The 15,673-nt window shown below is 39.9% G+C and overlaps 1 protein-coding gene and 1 long non-coding RNA gene across 4 annotated transcripts; one reads left to right on the top strand and one right to left on the bottom strand.

The window, feature by feature from the left end:
* Positions 1-396: 396 nt before the first annotated feature.
* INIP (INTS3 and NABP interacting protein) lies at positions 397-10,789 on the bottom strand. 3 transcript variants are annotated; one of them, XM_027709003.1, is made up of 6 exons: positions 10,675-10,693; positions 10,217-10,328; positions 9,607-9,694; positions 4,109-4,211; positions 1,594-1,684; positions 397-697 (listed from the first exon to the last, which is right to left on the bottom strand). In XM_027709003.1, exons 3-6 carry the CDS (start codon positions 9,629-9,631, stop codon positions 602-604), a joined length of 315 nt encoding a protein of 104 aa, XP_027564804.1. In that variant the 5' UTR covers positions 9,632-9,694; positions 10,217-10,328; positions 10,675-10,693; the 3' UTR covers positions 397-601. The 3 variants fall into 3 exon arrangements, with proteins under 3 accessions (XP_027564804.1, XP_027564802.1, XP_027564805.1); XM_027709001.1 differs by lacking the exon at positions 10,217-10,328 and having other exon boundaries at positions 10,675-10,789; XM_027709004.1 differs by lacking the exons at positions 10,217-10,328; positions 10,675-10,693 and adding an exon at positions 7,819-7,907.
* Positions 10,790-11,329: 540 nt separating this feature from the next.
* LOC113981576 lies at positions 11,330-14,692 on the top strand. Its single transcript, XR_003538460.1, has 3 exons — positions 11,330-11,364; positions 11,462-11,510; positions 12,979-14,692. It is a non-coding gene; the product is annotated as an uncharacterized LOC113981576 (long non-coding RNA).
* Positions 14,693-15,673: the final 981 nt, after the last annotated feature.

Genomic DNA, 15,673 nt, shown 5'->3' with positions numbered 1-15,673 from the left:
TCTGGTTTGGAGGTTTATTTAGAGGAAGCACTGAAACAGAGAGAAGCAAGCCCTGTGCACTTCAAACACAAAGAAGTTGTACATTTAAAAGAGGTTGTAGCCAGGTGGGGGTTGGTCTCTTCTCCCAGGCAGCTCTCAGTAAGCTCTGTCAGGGGAGGTTTAGTTTAGATATTAGGAAGAAATTCTTTACAGAGGGGATAATCAGGCATTGGAATGGACTGCCCAGGGAAGTGGTGGATTCTCCGTCCCTGGAGGTTTTTAATATGAGACTGGACGTGGCACTTAGTGCCATGGTCTAGTAACCACGGCAGTGTTAGATCAAGGATTGGGCTTGATGATCTCAGAGGTCCTTTCCAACCCGTCTGATTCTATGATTCTATGATTCTATGATTTGACTTTGACCTGACAGAGGAACAATAATACAGGATAAAAATTGTTGTTCAACAACACTACTTCCATCATTGGAGCTCACACTCCTGAAAGGTAATTCCAAAAATAAAAAAAAAAAAAAAGATTTTAAGATATGTAAAGAAATTAAAAGGTCAGACAGCTCCTGCTAGGGACAAAAATCAGATCTTGAAGTTCTGAGAAACAACATTCCTCATTCTGCCTCAAGTCGAGGTAAGACAGGAAGAATAAGATTTCCAAACGCAGAGTCTTGAGTTATGAAGTATCCTGAGGAATGTGCGTGTGCATGCTGGAAAGAGAAAAGCATTTGTTAAAGCATAATTCCCTGTAGCACTGACATAATTTAAGACTTCAAGGCTTCTGCAGCATTAATTATTTATTCCTCCCAGTCTGCTCCTCAATTCTGATAGTCAAATTCAAACCCACCATTTTAGATCAGTCACATCGGAACAGGGCCCATCACAGCAATTAACTTGGACATTCCCTGCTGTTCTTTTCAGCAAATCCCATGGAGGTGGGGCTAGTGGTAAATCAACTCCTGATTTCTCTCCTTTGCCTAGACCCCATGTTTCCACTCCCATCTAAAACAAACTTAGAGGTCTTGATTTGTGACAGCTACTGCAGAAATTGCCAGAATTTTGCATGACTGTCCCACAGCTTGAGCCTGCACGTACAAATAACGTGACCAGACACATTTCGGTACAACATGGGACACCAGCATTCTGCTCACATGACATATATGCTTGTTCACCTGAGGGGGGTAGCTACTCTGTAAGATGGCTCTGGACAATCTTTGTGAAATCCTACGTACCCCTTTCCTGTTAGTTTGCTAACTTACTGGACTCCGGCAAGTTACGTGGCCTGCATATTCCTTCCTTCCGCCACTCGGGAAAAGCCTTACTGAATATCAATTTAGATCGAGCAAGCAGCACACCCTTGTGGTGATCAAGGCTAATCAGCACAGTGGGCAGCGTCATTGACAGCACAGCCAGCAGGCCAAGGGAAGCTATTTGAGTTCAGTTTGAGACAGAAACTGGAGGGAGCTCAACAGAGACACAAAGAGACAGCTCTGGGGCTGGATGGAGCTCTTGACATCCAAGGAGATGGCCTTTCAGTATCTCTAGGTGCAGGGCTGCACATCTAAACCAGGGCCAAGCTGAACTCTAACTGACTGTGTCAGTTTACCTGCAGTGCAGCCTTCTGCTGTGCTGCGATGTGCTGTTGCTCAGCATGATCACGGAAATCCTTGTTCAGAGGTGATCTTGCAAGTGCAATGCTGCAAAAAAGAACAAGATTGTATGATACAGACCACAGACAAAACATGTGTTGTTGCCATTCTAGCCACAGATTCCGTGACTTCCTCAACTCAGTTTATTCGACTCATGGCTTGACAATTGGTAATTACTGTTTGGAATTACTATTTGTTCATATAAGAGAAAAAAAGGTAAATGAAGTGACTATAGTTGTATCATTTGAGACATCATAAACAACTTATGCCAAACTACACTTGAAGCCTATAGTGGATTTTGCTCATGGGTTGAGTCCCACTGAAGTCAGTGAAACCACTGGGATGCAGCATTAGACAATGTCAGCAATTTTTAAAACAACAGTTTGGTGCTTTCAGCACTACTCAGTCACCAAGTGACTGTTCTAAACAACTGTGATCAACAGAAGCACTAAAAAGAGTTCTGCAGACTTCAGTAAAAGAACAGTTCTTTGGCAGTGAACTACTTATGATAAAGGATGTTAACTGAAATAATTATCCCCTGTTGATAGCTGGGAGTACCTGAAACTGATTTAGCTTATCTATCTCAGCGCAGCATATGTAAGGTTTCAAATTAAAATTTATAAATGTTTTTTCTTGTCTTTTAGATCTTAGGACTTGTCCACTTCCTTAAGCAAAAAAAGACATAAAAAGCATTCCCAACTCTATATAAGTAATGGATGTAAATCAGTGAGCACTGCCATTAGAACTGTATCACAACACAATTCACAGCTACCTTTGAAATTGTCACTGTAGACGTGCTGAAAGCCCAGCTCTCCTCAGTCACAGAGGAAAAAGTACAAATGACAAGGGATCCAAGCAAACTCATCAACTGAACTTTCCCAGCAGCTTCACTGTCAACAGCTGATTTAGTAAATGAGTTTTTGAAAAGCAGTCATGCTCATGAAGGATCCTTAGCCAAATTTATGCCTAAATGCGTAACAAAAGCTAAACACTTCAGAGGATTGTTGCTTATGACAAATATTAAGATCAAGCTTCACTGATGGAGAAAAGTACTATTGAGTTTATTTAAAATAATATTTTCAGTTATTTTGAAGGTATTTATTTTGCATTTAATCTGTACCCTCTAACTTTTCAATATGATTTCTGTAGATAATCTTAAGGCTTCATCATAAACTGACACTTTTCAAGAGAGGTCTTCTGTTCTTGGATAGAGGATTCTTGTGCCAAGGCCAGAAATCATATTAACTCATTCACCCTTACACTGTCCATGCCCCTATAGTGTTTTAGGTAAATCAAGCTCTTTCAGTCAAGTCTGCAGAATTTTTATGGTCTCATTTCTGACAACTCTGTGGTCCAAGACCTTTGGCACAACACCAAAAAACTGTCAGCTTCTCAAAAATCACACAACAGCCCACCATGCCAAAGCAGAGAGCTTGACTGCTGGACTGTAGATTCTCCCTGCCCCCACGTTCAAAATTAGTAAATTCTAATTATGCTTACTAGAATATAGTGTTATTTTTCCCTAAAGAAAAAAGAAAGTAAACAAGCCCTTCCTGAAACTCTCTGGCTTGTAATGACGTATGAAAACACTGTTGCCAGGAGTCAGGGGTTGTACATAACAGCACGATATTCTGATTTTCATATCAACAATTTTGCTTGAATAATAATAGCATACAGTTACTATTAATAATTGCATATCTCACTTAGGAAATCCAACTCAGGCAATTTCAAGTATTATGCACGCTTTTTCAGATTATGAAGGAATTAAAAGTGACCTAGAATCTCTTTGAAAAAGAGCAGCCCTCAGACTGCACTGCACTCACTTCATGCTAACCCAGAAGTTTGAGTATCTCAAATACTCCACATAAATTAGTGCGTGATTTTCTAGTTACTTATTTATGACACAAATCTTATCTTTTTGCCTTGTATGGGAGAAATCCCAGTAACAGCCCTTAAACTCAGATTAGATTATTTCACCTTATGGTGTAGAATTATCCTTACAACACAGCATCTTTTATGAGATTATCTGCAGTAACATAAACTGGCTTTGTCTTGCATACAGGGAGTTTCAAGAATAACTTGATCTTGCTGTAATTATACTTCTCTAAAACACAGTATCCTGAACCTAATGGTCTGCTACTTCCACTCCTTAGAGCATTTTAGCTTAATAATTAAATGCTTTCTCAGTGCCTGCTTCCTGATTTTGCTTTATCATAGACTTTAGTACACTTGAGTAAGCATATCTGCTTCTTCTATTCTCAAATGGTAATTACGTAAACCTAAATTCAGGGTGTGTAAACAATTTTAAATACTAATATGTTCCTAAAGAGCCACGTCCCTCTGCCTTGTTACTAAGGATGGTCAGAAAACACTTCTGATAAGCGTTTGTGTGAGTTTACAGCTCACTTGCTGTTTGCTTTTTTCCTTTGATATAATCAGTGATGTCCAAAAAGGTCTAAGAACATAAAATACCTGGCTCCAGGGTGATTTGTGGAAGACTGGTTTTGCATAAGTAACTTTCTCTTCTCCTTGTCTAGTTCTGCCAGGATTGCAACCCTATTTTTATTCTGGAAACCTGGTGGGAATGACAGAAAAATATTAGAGATATTTATTTTATATCTGTGGCCCAACTCTAACATTAAGGAATTATAAATCCCTGTACAAAATTACTTTAAGATAAATACACTAACCTTCCAAGCTTTCTACCCATTTGAAAAGGCTATTAATAAATATGCTTTATTTTTCCTTTTCTCATTTTATAACATGCAATAGCTTCCATAAGCTATCATGCATATTAATACATCTTAAAATAGAGGCTTCTAACTCAAGTTAGATCCTACCCCTTCCCAAGACAGCTCTGGAGCTACAATCAAGGTACACGATCAAATATTTGTCTTCCAAAAAAAAAAGGTAAACTTACCAGGTTGTAGATTTAAAATGCAGTCACTGAATGTTCAATTCAATGATAACAATGGAGTAATATACTCACAGGGCCTAATTTCTCATGTCAATGAACTCAAACAATAACACAAGTACTATGTATGTAACAGGTAAGAATGATCACTAAGCTGGCATATGTGCTTATACACTTACTATCTTTCATTCAATCTATGCAGAAAGGTTTTAGTATATATACACACTGATGTCCTTACATAAACACACTACCCTTATTGTGAGGACTATCGCAATGCTGGAATAGAGAAGCAAAATTAAACTGTCTGTACACAATACAAGAACATTTGGTTTGTAAATCATTCTCCCAAAGAGACCCTGTATATTACAGAAGGGGTCAGGAAGTAGAGCATTCAAAAATGCCCAAAATAGCTGCCATCTATGTATTTTTCAAAGTTGCCTTCTAAATGAAAATGTGGCAAAGCTACTGTACTTACACAGGATTCTTATATAACAAAGGTTCTCATTGCAGTCAAGCTATCTCCTTTACTACCCCCATACAAAAAGTCAAAGTCATTCCCGCTGGAAACTGCTGTGTGTTGTGCCCTTGCCCTGAGCAGTGTTTTAGTGACAGCACTAAAACGTGGTAGCCCACAAGCTGTTAAGGCCAGACACTTAAGGAGAGCATTAGCATGTCAAGGTAAAGTGATTTATTTTCAGTAGCTGCACTCAAAGTTCATTCCCTTTGAGAGACCTTCTGTTCAATTACATAACCCAGTACTCCTTTCATCTGAATGGCTCAACGAAGGAGACAATTACCAGACAGAAACCTTCAACTCTATATAACAATTTGCATCTATACTGCCTTGCCATCAAATCGTCACCTTTCTCTTTTACCATGCCTAAGATAGGCATCCATGTGCCTCAGTGTCTCAGGAGCTCTTAAAAGGAGCAGACTTTTGATTACATGTTATAGTGGTTTTATGCAAGGTCACCCATAATCATTTTTACACTCCTTAAAAGATTTTTTTTTAATTACATTTACTTAACTGCTATTTTTTCTGTCCACTAATCTCTCCCTCCCACATGGCATTAGCTTCACTTAAACTATTTTGAAAGTGCATATATTCAGGTCTTCAATGTTTCTCCGCTTTTCAGGTATCGTACATTATCTCTTTTTTTGAAGACATTGCAATGAATCTGGAACATTAAAACACAGCTGAATGTGTGGTCTAAAACATAAAAAGGCTGAGAAATCTTACTAACAAGCTAGGATTCAACATTCTGAGCTGCAGCTAGCTCAGATTTTACCTTCTTGTAAATTCTGGAGACAATGCCTTGACAGGATGACTGAAGCACCTTTAAGAGGGTCTGAGCTTACGCACTCATGTCTCTATGCTCATTCTACACAGTTTTCAACCAAAAAGCTTAATACCTGACATATTACTCAGCAGCCTTCTGCTACTGCTTGCTTACCCCGAACTGCATAAATCTAAACGCATGCTTGGAATTCAGATGATACAGTGATTAAGGAAAGAAAAAGGAGACAACTTTTAAATAAAGGTTGCTGTGAGCTAAAAAAGAAAGACTAAATGTGCTTAAATTTATCATCAAGCAGATGGTATGACTCAGAAAGGCTTGAGACATTTTAAATGCTGTTTTTAAACTGTGATAAGAAACTGCTGAAGATTCTCACTGTTTTCTATTTTAATATGACTCTTGTTACAGTATCTTATGGCAGAAACTCTAGAAGGATTCAGAAAAAACCCACATATTTTTTCTTCCTTTTCTTACCTATCTACTAAGAGCTTTATGGTGGGTTTTTTTGCTTGACTGTTGTTTTTTTAAAGTAGTATTTTGCTCTAAAATACAGTGACCACCAGCAATCTGTTGCGCTGAAAAAGTCACTTGTTTAAAATTTGTTAATGGTAAGGAGAAAAAAGCCTGCTTGAGAAAGTGGAGGAGCTCATTCAACATGTACATGTTAGTGCTTCGCAGCTGAGCAATGTGAAATTCCTACAGGTGTTTTAAACTTTTCAAAATGCAAAGCAAAACCTTTCATTTAAAAGTTAACAATGGAGGGGGTGGAACATGAGAAAGCCATTTTATACAGAAAATCTCACATCCATACAAAATAATTAATCATATCTGGCAATATATAAGCAAGACTTTAATTTAGATTCTTCTCTGCCCATGCACCCAAGACAAACCTGAAACACCTACAAAAGTTTCCTACTTCAATTATAAGTAGAGTAATTTTTCATCTGTAGATTTGATATGTCTGTTCTGCTTTCTAGTACTAAAAATGTAGACATCCAAAAAACAAAAGCCATCATTAGTACAGACCGGATTTTCATCTGTGAAAGGAAGTGCAGATTTTCAAACACATAAACTTCTTTAAAAAGCTGTAAGTTTTGACTTCCCTTGATTGGGCTGAGTTGCACTACTATTTTGATTTTGAACAGTTCATGAATATTGCAGTTCATTAATATTCTTCCCTGCTTTGCAGACACAAGAGTCCTGACACAAAATGACTCAATCAAAGCAGCTAAATAGATTATTGGCAGTGTCAGATGTCAAACTGAGCACCTAGATTCTCAGATTACTCTCTAACATAGACAAATCAGGTCATTTAAAAATTAAACCCTTCTGACATCTCTGACATCAAGCATTGTATCTATGCAGGAACTTAAAGACTACTTGCACCCATGTTCTGCACATGAAGGCATATAAGCAGAGAAAGCTGAAGCCCTGTTGAGTGATACTGGCAGCTTTATGAGCTCACAACAAGTTTCACTTTTTAACCTAATCCTAACACCTACTCTTACCACCCTATCTCACCAATATTATGTCAGTTAGTTCTACTAACTAACTCGGCACAGCAAAAAACAGTATTACCTTTATCTTTTTTAAAGTTCTTGCTTTTCATCATTTCCTTTTCCTTGATTTGTTGGTTGCTTCAAATTCACAGTATATGTAATTTTTTTCTAAGATGCATTATTTATTATTTGTCCATAGATGTGTAACAGCACAAATACTGCCAAGTATTGCTGCAGCAGCAGTGTATTCCTGAGCACCTGGAAGTGATTTCTGTAACTCAGAAGGTGACTTCCACCCCTCAAAGTGTACCACTCTGGTCTATGAGCTCTGGTCTGGACAACACACAGCATGCAAGAATCTCTTCCGTTTCTTTCAAGTGCTGTAGCTAGTCTCACGCAATCAGTTCCATGTGGCACTAACAGCCTGAAGTAACGTTTTTCATTCAATTCTGCTGGTTTTGCTGCACTTATATGCAGCTCCTCCTCAAGAGTGCTTTCCTAAGAGGCCAATGTATAAAAGGAAGTCCAATTCGCAGAATCTTAACCTTTATAGTCCAAGTCTGTAATCAACAGAAAACTCAAATTAACTCCTAAGAAAATACCTGGTACTGATTAAAGGGACAGGATTAACTTGGTACAAAAAATTACCAAAATGGTCTACCTGTGTAGAAGGCTAATGTTTAGTTCACCCCTACTGATTCTGCTTGAATAAGTCCTATCATTCATAACCCTTCTAGTGAGTGTTTCAGTAAATTTCTTCATTTTATCCACAAACAGGAAAATGAATTGAGAACAGTACTAACACATATGCCATGAAGCAAGCAAAAAATGCAGTGTTTGTCTTAATCATTTTCACTACTAGACTGCATCTGGCCAAGAAAGAAACCCTGAACTGTTGTTTGTATTTACCTGTTCCTTTCTAATTTTCCTAGTTGTACTATTTACAGCCTTATTTGGTAATTAAACTTGACAGTGTTTCTTGAATGCTTAGTCCAAACAATTTTCACACAATAATTACACAGTTCCTTTAGTGAGTTTCTAAAGGATATCTCAAATATAAAAACAGATTCCAAGGCTCTATTAAATTATAAGACTCTGGAATGTGGAGGGAAGCAAAGGTATTCTGGGACTAAAATCCCATCCCATCCTTCTCAGTAAATCAACCTGTTTAAGAAAAAGCAGCTTTTAACTCTCTATGACAACATTCTATTCCTTGCAATGATGCTGACTTGTTATTCACAGAATAAAGCAGGATTTACCACTATGTACCAAAAACTTCTCAGAGTTAAAATTTGCGAACAGGCAACTGTAGTACTCTTCTTCCAACACTTCACAAAAGCTCAATATCCATTCCAAAAACTACCTTCTTTTTGTCAAGTAGCAAGTCAAATGTGTCTTTTGGACACGTAAATCTGGTACCCCTCAAAGTATCATCCAGCAACACCCAGTTTTGCAGGACTGCTTTTCCAGATAAGGACTCACACACAGATGTGCGTGAAGAAGTCTCTGGCTGCTGGGAAACTGAACCCAGAATTCATTTCCCATAACCAAGTAAGTGGAGAGCCATACGTGAGAAGCTCCTTTTTCCTCAGCTCTTCTATGGAAGACAAGCCTGAGTCCCACTAAGGTTTCCAGAAAACACCTCTAGAGGGCGATTTAAGACCCTCCTTCGATTCACCGTGTGACACCCCCAGACCCTCCTCTGCCTTTAACACAGGTGCTTCAGCTGGATAGATGGACCATTTCCACGTTTTTAACGATTTTAAGGATGCAATCCAAATGCATCTTTGTACAAAGAAACATTTAATTGCAGTTAGCATTATGGTTTTAATTGGCTTTTCCTCCTAGGCCTGGCCACTTTGTCTATCCTTGAGTCTTGCTGTTCCCATCATGACATGGAATGCATTTGAATTCTGGTTGTTCCCTGATGTTGACTGCAAGTCATGTTCAACACCAAGTGTTGGAAGCATCTGAAATAAGTTTCAGGAAATTATCACAGCACCACAGGCATGGCAGATACTTTCTAACCTGAGCATGAGGGTATGTTCAAGTAATATAGAGCTCCCCAGCCATCAGTGGTCTTTTTCAACCCTTTGATGTCTATGTGCCTTCTCCCAGAAGGACTGCTGCCATTCTGCTGCCTTCAACCCCACCTCTCTTCCCCGTCCTGATCGTTCCATTAAATAAAATTACAGTTATGGTGACTTCACGACATTTTGCCCACAGACTTCTCCCTTGAATACTTAAATTAAAACCTACCTTGTCCTGAAGGATTTGCTGCCATCCTTCAATTTTCAGCCCTTGTTTTATTCAACTGTAGTTCAAATCTTTTAACCCTCACAAATATCTGCAAAACAGGCACAACATAAGACAGACATACTCCTTCAAAAGAAGAGCCTGGATTTCATTCTATTAGAGATTTCATAAACATGGCAACTGTCAGAAAGCATAAGCCAAACACTGCATGTGCACTGCTTAAAATGTATTATACAGTTTATATTGTTCTGATTGAACTTTCATCTTGAAATATCAAGAGCTGTGCTAATTCTTTTTCAGAGTCTAGTAATTTCTATTAGTAGCAATAGTAATTTCTAGTAATTTTTATTCTAGTGAGAACAACCTTTAGAGTTATTCTGGAGTCACACACGGTTTTCCCAACTGAATTTCTTCCTGACAACAGGAATGTCAGATTACATTTAAAATCACATTAAACCATTGTAGTCCTTAAATGCTAAAGCCTTTGAAGACCTCGGTTTAGGTTCCAACTCAAGAGAAACTGACTGTCTGAGGAGAGGCATACAAGGCCAGCCGAAAGTGGCTGCAGCTCTGGCAAAACAAAAAAGGAGCCTATTCCTCTGCCACACGTCACCTCGAGCCATCATCAACTTCTGCTTCCATCAAGGCGCCCGGCTGTGAAGACCGGCGGCGAAGACCACTGGCTGAGCCAGCCAGGCGGAGGGGAGGGACGAGAGCGCTGAATCCTACGGGAAACCGAACCAGGAGTCTCAGTCAGACTCCCACGGAAGACCAGGACGCTGTCACGCCTGGACCTGCGGGTCCCGGGGCAGCACGCTGGTCCAGCGGGGCAGTACCTCAAGGGCAATATTAATTAAGCGCAGTGACAGCGGTCGGAACGCGGTTATCCAAGAGCTAGGGACGGCCTGACCCACTCCTGCCCCTGCCTGCCTCCCCCAAAACTCGGGAATGGGCTCTCCCGCTCGCCTTTCTCCCCCGCCCACAAGGGATGAATACTCTCTCATCCTCGCCGGGCGGGCGGGCGGGGATGCTCCATCCAGCCGGGATGGATACCTGCCCTCCGCTACCCACCTGTCCGAGGGCTCGGGGCTCCGGCTCCTTACAGCCCCGCCACTCTCACCCGCAGCGCGGCAGCACCAGCGCCATCTTACCCCGGCTCGCTCCGCCGCCGCGCGCAAGTGACGCGCTCCCTGCGCGACGGCTCCTCCCCATCCGGGCACTTCCCGTCGCTGCCCGAGACGATCGGGCCGAGGGATCGGGATCGTGAGCGCGAAGCATGGCCGCGGTCCAGGGAGCGCTCCGTGCAACCTTAAGGCTCTGCTTTCCTGCCTCATCCGCCTGGGCACGGGAGCAAGCGCGAGAGCCTCACCCTCGGGTCACACTGTGGGGCCTCCAGGCAGCAACACGGTTAAATGGGAAAAAAATACAAGTGGAAGGGAAGGGGTCACAAAATCACTTAGGATGGAAAAGACCTCTTGAGATTGAGTCCAACCTATGACTGAACACCACGTCAGCTAGACCACAGCACTGAGTGGCATAGCACCATGTCCAGTCTTTCCTTAAACACCTTCAGGGACGGTGACTTCACCACCTCCCCGAGCAGCCCATTCCAATGTCTAAATCACCCTTTCTGTTGAGAACTTCTTCCTAATGTCCAACCTAAATCTCCCCTGGCACATCTTAAGACTACGTCCTCTCATCCTGTTACTGGTTGCCTGGGAGAACAGGCCGACCCCCATCTGGCTCCCCACTTCCTTACAGGTGGCTGTAGAGAGTGAAAAGGTCCCCCTTGAGCCTCCTCCTCTCCAGGTTAAACAACCCCAGCACCCCTGACCCCCCGCCTTTTTTTTTTTTTCAGAGTCACACAGTTTGAATACAGCAAGAATATTTGGCATGAATTGCAAAAGGTTTGTTCATGGAACCACTGCTTTTGAAATGTCAAATAACGGGCTTATAGATGAGAGTATCTTTTTAATTGAGTGATCCGGTCAAACCTGGAGGATAAGCCTTAGTCTTGTAACAGCAAACTGTGACTTTTTGTTTATGTCCTTGTGGTTAAAATCAGTTTGAATCAAACCAGTTTGAGTAGTGATTTGAACTGTGGCCTGTAGTAGCTGTAGCTCTGATTGTACGTAAATAAAATCAATTATTAAGAACTGCAATAAATAAATAATCTAAAAGACTGCAACAGATGGGGCCAACACTGACCTCTTGACAGCAAAAAATCAGTCACATTGCCTACTTCAGTTTTATATGCAGGGTTTTTTTAGGGCACTAAACAATTTTAATTACATAAAGGCCTTTTTTTTTTTTTACCAAATTGAAAGGTAAGTACAGGAAATCAGTTACTTTTTTTTTTTAAATGACTTCATTCAAGGCGTCTCTGTGTAGACACACTTTTACTTTACCTTTTTAATACTAAGGTTTTGATGGTATACGTAACAGGCATTTCTGAGCAAATGGCACTTCTTTACAGCAAAGGTGATATTGGATCTGGTTGTCAAACCCTCTATACACTGCAGGGTAATTTCGTGTGCTTCCTCTTTCTGTAAGTCCATTATAAGTCTATTATAAGTCCATAACCTCATCACTCTTCACGCCTAAAATGGAATAATGGCTTATTAAAAACTGTAGGTTTAGTTACAGTGGAATTATTTATATTGGTAAAAGCATACATAGGGTGTGCCTGGTGCTAAATGCCACACTAGTTCACTAGCTTGGACAACCAAATATATACATAAACGTTGAAGGCAATTAACAATTTCTTAAGGTCTGCTGCAGCTAGCTATACTAGATGATGAAGAAATAAATTACATTTTGAAACCGTACAGAATGTATAAAAATCCTGTCAGTATCTACACTAATTGATTAATTTGTCTTAAAATAGTGTGCCTTAGTATTATACACATAGATTCTGTGAGATAAGCATTTATACTTACTTTTCAAACACTAAGTGTAAAATTTGAAAAACTGAACGAATTTATGTCTGGAAACTTGCAACGTCCAGATGTAGAATTTAGTTACCTGGATTGTTTGCCTGGTAAAACCAGTGTGCCTGTGTGTGTGTGTTTGGGTGTGTGTATGTGTCTCTACCCAAACCAGGGGACAATCTCAGGGAGTTTTCTGTTTGCTTTAAAGCTGTGTTAATTAATACTGTGGAAAGCAAACATTGCTGCCATTCCCACATATGAGTATTATTTTCAACTGTTCTCTTTGCATGAACAGCTGACTGAGCACCTTCCCTCCTTCTGATTTTCATGTTTTGTTTTATTTCATTTTGTAATTTCTCATTGTGCCGTGAGAACTGTCGTATGTGCTATTTTTTTCCCCTTTTAATTATTCTCTCTTGGGTGATCTGCAGTCCATTTTACCTAGATATCTTGCTTGTTACCCTTAACTGCTGAGAAGCATTGTGAGTGGAGACAGCGCAGCACCCAAGCCAATAATCCTAAGTGGTGCATTTCTCTGCATCGTCATGACAGGACTAAGGTTGTTAGTGATTCTAAAAAAGCTGTAGTTTGAGACAGACAGGCCAAGCTGCTGGGCTCTTTTTGGACACAGCTAATGCTGTTAAGAAGAATTAATTAGTGGACAGTGGTCCTTGGCCGGGGATCAAGGAAGGAAGAAGTAGCAGGAAGAGGAGGAGGAATCATCAGCAAGGAAACTCGGGTGCAGAAAAGCTGTGACTCATTAATTCTTTGTTTCGGTATGAGCGTGGTGAAAATTGATTATAGTAACTTTGAGCATCTCTACAAAAACATAGTCCTGCCTCAAGTCAAATGATCCTTTGGCTTTGGGAGGAGTTTCATATCAATGTCAATTAATTTCCTCCTTGGGTTGTAGAAACAGGAAGGAATGAAGCCCTTGAAAGCAATCTCTAGTGTTTTAGAATACTTTCATTTTCCCTGAAATTACTCCTTCTTGTTCACCATAATCAAATAAAAAAATATAAAATGTAGCATTTATAGTGTGTCTATTGAAAAGTATTACAAAACTTTCAGTTTAATAAAGCTGTTCTTGAACGTTGCCTCACAAATCTGGCCATGCTGTTTCTTGAGGCAATATAATGCTGTTTTTCAGACTGACTGTTCTTGTCATGTTAGAGTAGAGGGATCTGTGTATCTCGTTATATAAAAAAACCCCTATTTTAAATTGGATGTGATACTGAATTATCAAAAATATCAGGATTTCAGAATGGCCATGGGCAGTTCTATTCACTAGGCTGAGGTAAAATAATGATTTACTTCTTGTTCCCCCCCTCCCGCACCCTGCTTAGTGAAAATAGTATGTGCAGGACGTCTCCTTGGCTTGAGCCAAGATCTTCCAGAATGCTGCTCTTATTTCCAATTGGCAGTGCTACTCATACAAAGCCATCCTAAACACCTCCTTTTATTTCGCTATTTATGGTTTTCGTGGTTTGTCACCAAAAAAAACCCCAAACCCTCAAACAAAGTAGAATGTTTTGAAGAGTCCTTAAACATTTTAGTTGTATTACTTTTTTATATCCAATTGCCTAAAGATACTGTGTCCATATATCCATACTGTCTTTCTCCTTGACTGGATTTCTGATTTTTCATTTGATAGCCATTTAGCATGGGCTTTTGCTTTCTATCACAAGTGCCCTATGTTCCCACTCTCCTGTTTATTGCATCCCCATCAAACTTGACAGCTTTGAAGGCTTTCGATGCAGCAAAAGCTTAGCGGTTAGCTTACACGTGTGTGAGTGCTCATGTGTTGGGTGCTGTTGACTTGAAACTGATCCCATCTCTGCAGAGAGTCAATGAGCAGGAGCATGAGATTCAACAGGGTCGGATCAAAAGCCTGCCCTCTTCAATCTCTGCAGTACAAGACATGAGCTCTAGTAGCATAAGGAAGGAAGGACCTTTTTCAAAAGACAGCTGGATTTTATTTTTTTTTTTTTACATCCTCTAGAATGGTCTCTTGTTCCATATTGGTTTCATATGTGCTTATGTGCAGACAGACACAAACATTATCCTCTCCAAGGTAGACCACAGTGGGGAAAAGATAAAGCAGTTGAGGAGAGGCTGTTGACAGCGTGGGAAAAGAGCTTTTACTGCCCTTGACCTGGCAAACCAGCCAAGCCTGACAGTATGACTGTTGTGGCCTCCAGCCTACCTTATTGTTTGTACTGTTTGGATTGTGCTATAGAGAAGAATCCTATAATTTAGGCTTTAAATAGAATACTTGATGAAAAGCAGGTGTGCTTTACATGTTTGGTCTAGTAAATAAATACAACCTGAAGTTAGCCTCCTGATATTGATTGTAAACCCTACTGCCATTTTATGTCTCATTATCTGAACAAGAAGATGAAGATGCATTACAAAGACAATGTTAATAAACAACTGAGAGTCCTTTTCAGCTCACACTGAGCACATATAAAAGCCATCTGCCATTAAAAAAGCATCCTGAGTGGTATTATTGGAGTAACTGGCACTTCAAATCAGAACAGCAGTACAAGATAGGTGCTGCCTGTCTTTAATTTTGTAAATAGTCTTCCTACAGGTGACCTGTAGATCTTTTCCTTATTTATCCAAGTAACAATCCAAAGAGGTAGCCTGCAGGACTTTGATTTCAGTGATACAGAGACAGAGCTATTTTCTTCAGAAAAAAACACATGAAACTGGTGACCTTTGGTCTTAAATTGGTGAGATTCTTGATCCTCAGATCGACCATTTTTCTTCTTGCCCAGTTAGCATTACATGCATACCTATCTTGTTTCTGATCTGAAATGATGTAAACATAATAAATAATAGTTAGGATTTTGCTAGGAGAGCATGCCAGTTTTTTCAGGTTAACTTGGGTTAAGACGTGGGCATTGAATAGCAGCCTCCAGTCAACTTGTCATTCATTTTCGTTTTCATTGTCTTTTATTATGGTTGCATATTTCATGTGCGTATTGGTTTTAGCTTGGTCAATGTTTAACAAAAAGAAAAATACCAATATAAAGGTCAAGGAAAATATTACAGTCATAAAATTATACCATCACAGTTGGTGGTAAGGAGTAGGAACTGGAGAATGGTACATTACCGTGTTTTTAATCACTCATAAT

The sequence above is a fragment of the Neopelma chrysocephalum genome, unplaced genomic scaffold (assembly GCF_003984885.1).
Source record: "Neopelma chrysocephalum unplaced genomic scaffold, ASM398488v2 Primary Assembly neopelma1_96671, whole genome shotgun sequence".
In the NCBI taxonomy this organism is placed as follows: Eukaryota; Metazoa; Chordata; class Aves; order Passeriformes; family Pipridae; genus Neopelma; species Neopelma chrysocephalum.
The sequence above is the reverse complement of the archived record's forward strand: the minus strand, read 5'-3'. Positions and strand labels throughout refer to the sequence as shown.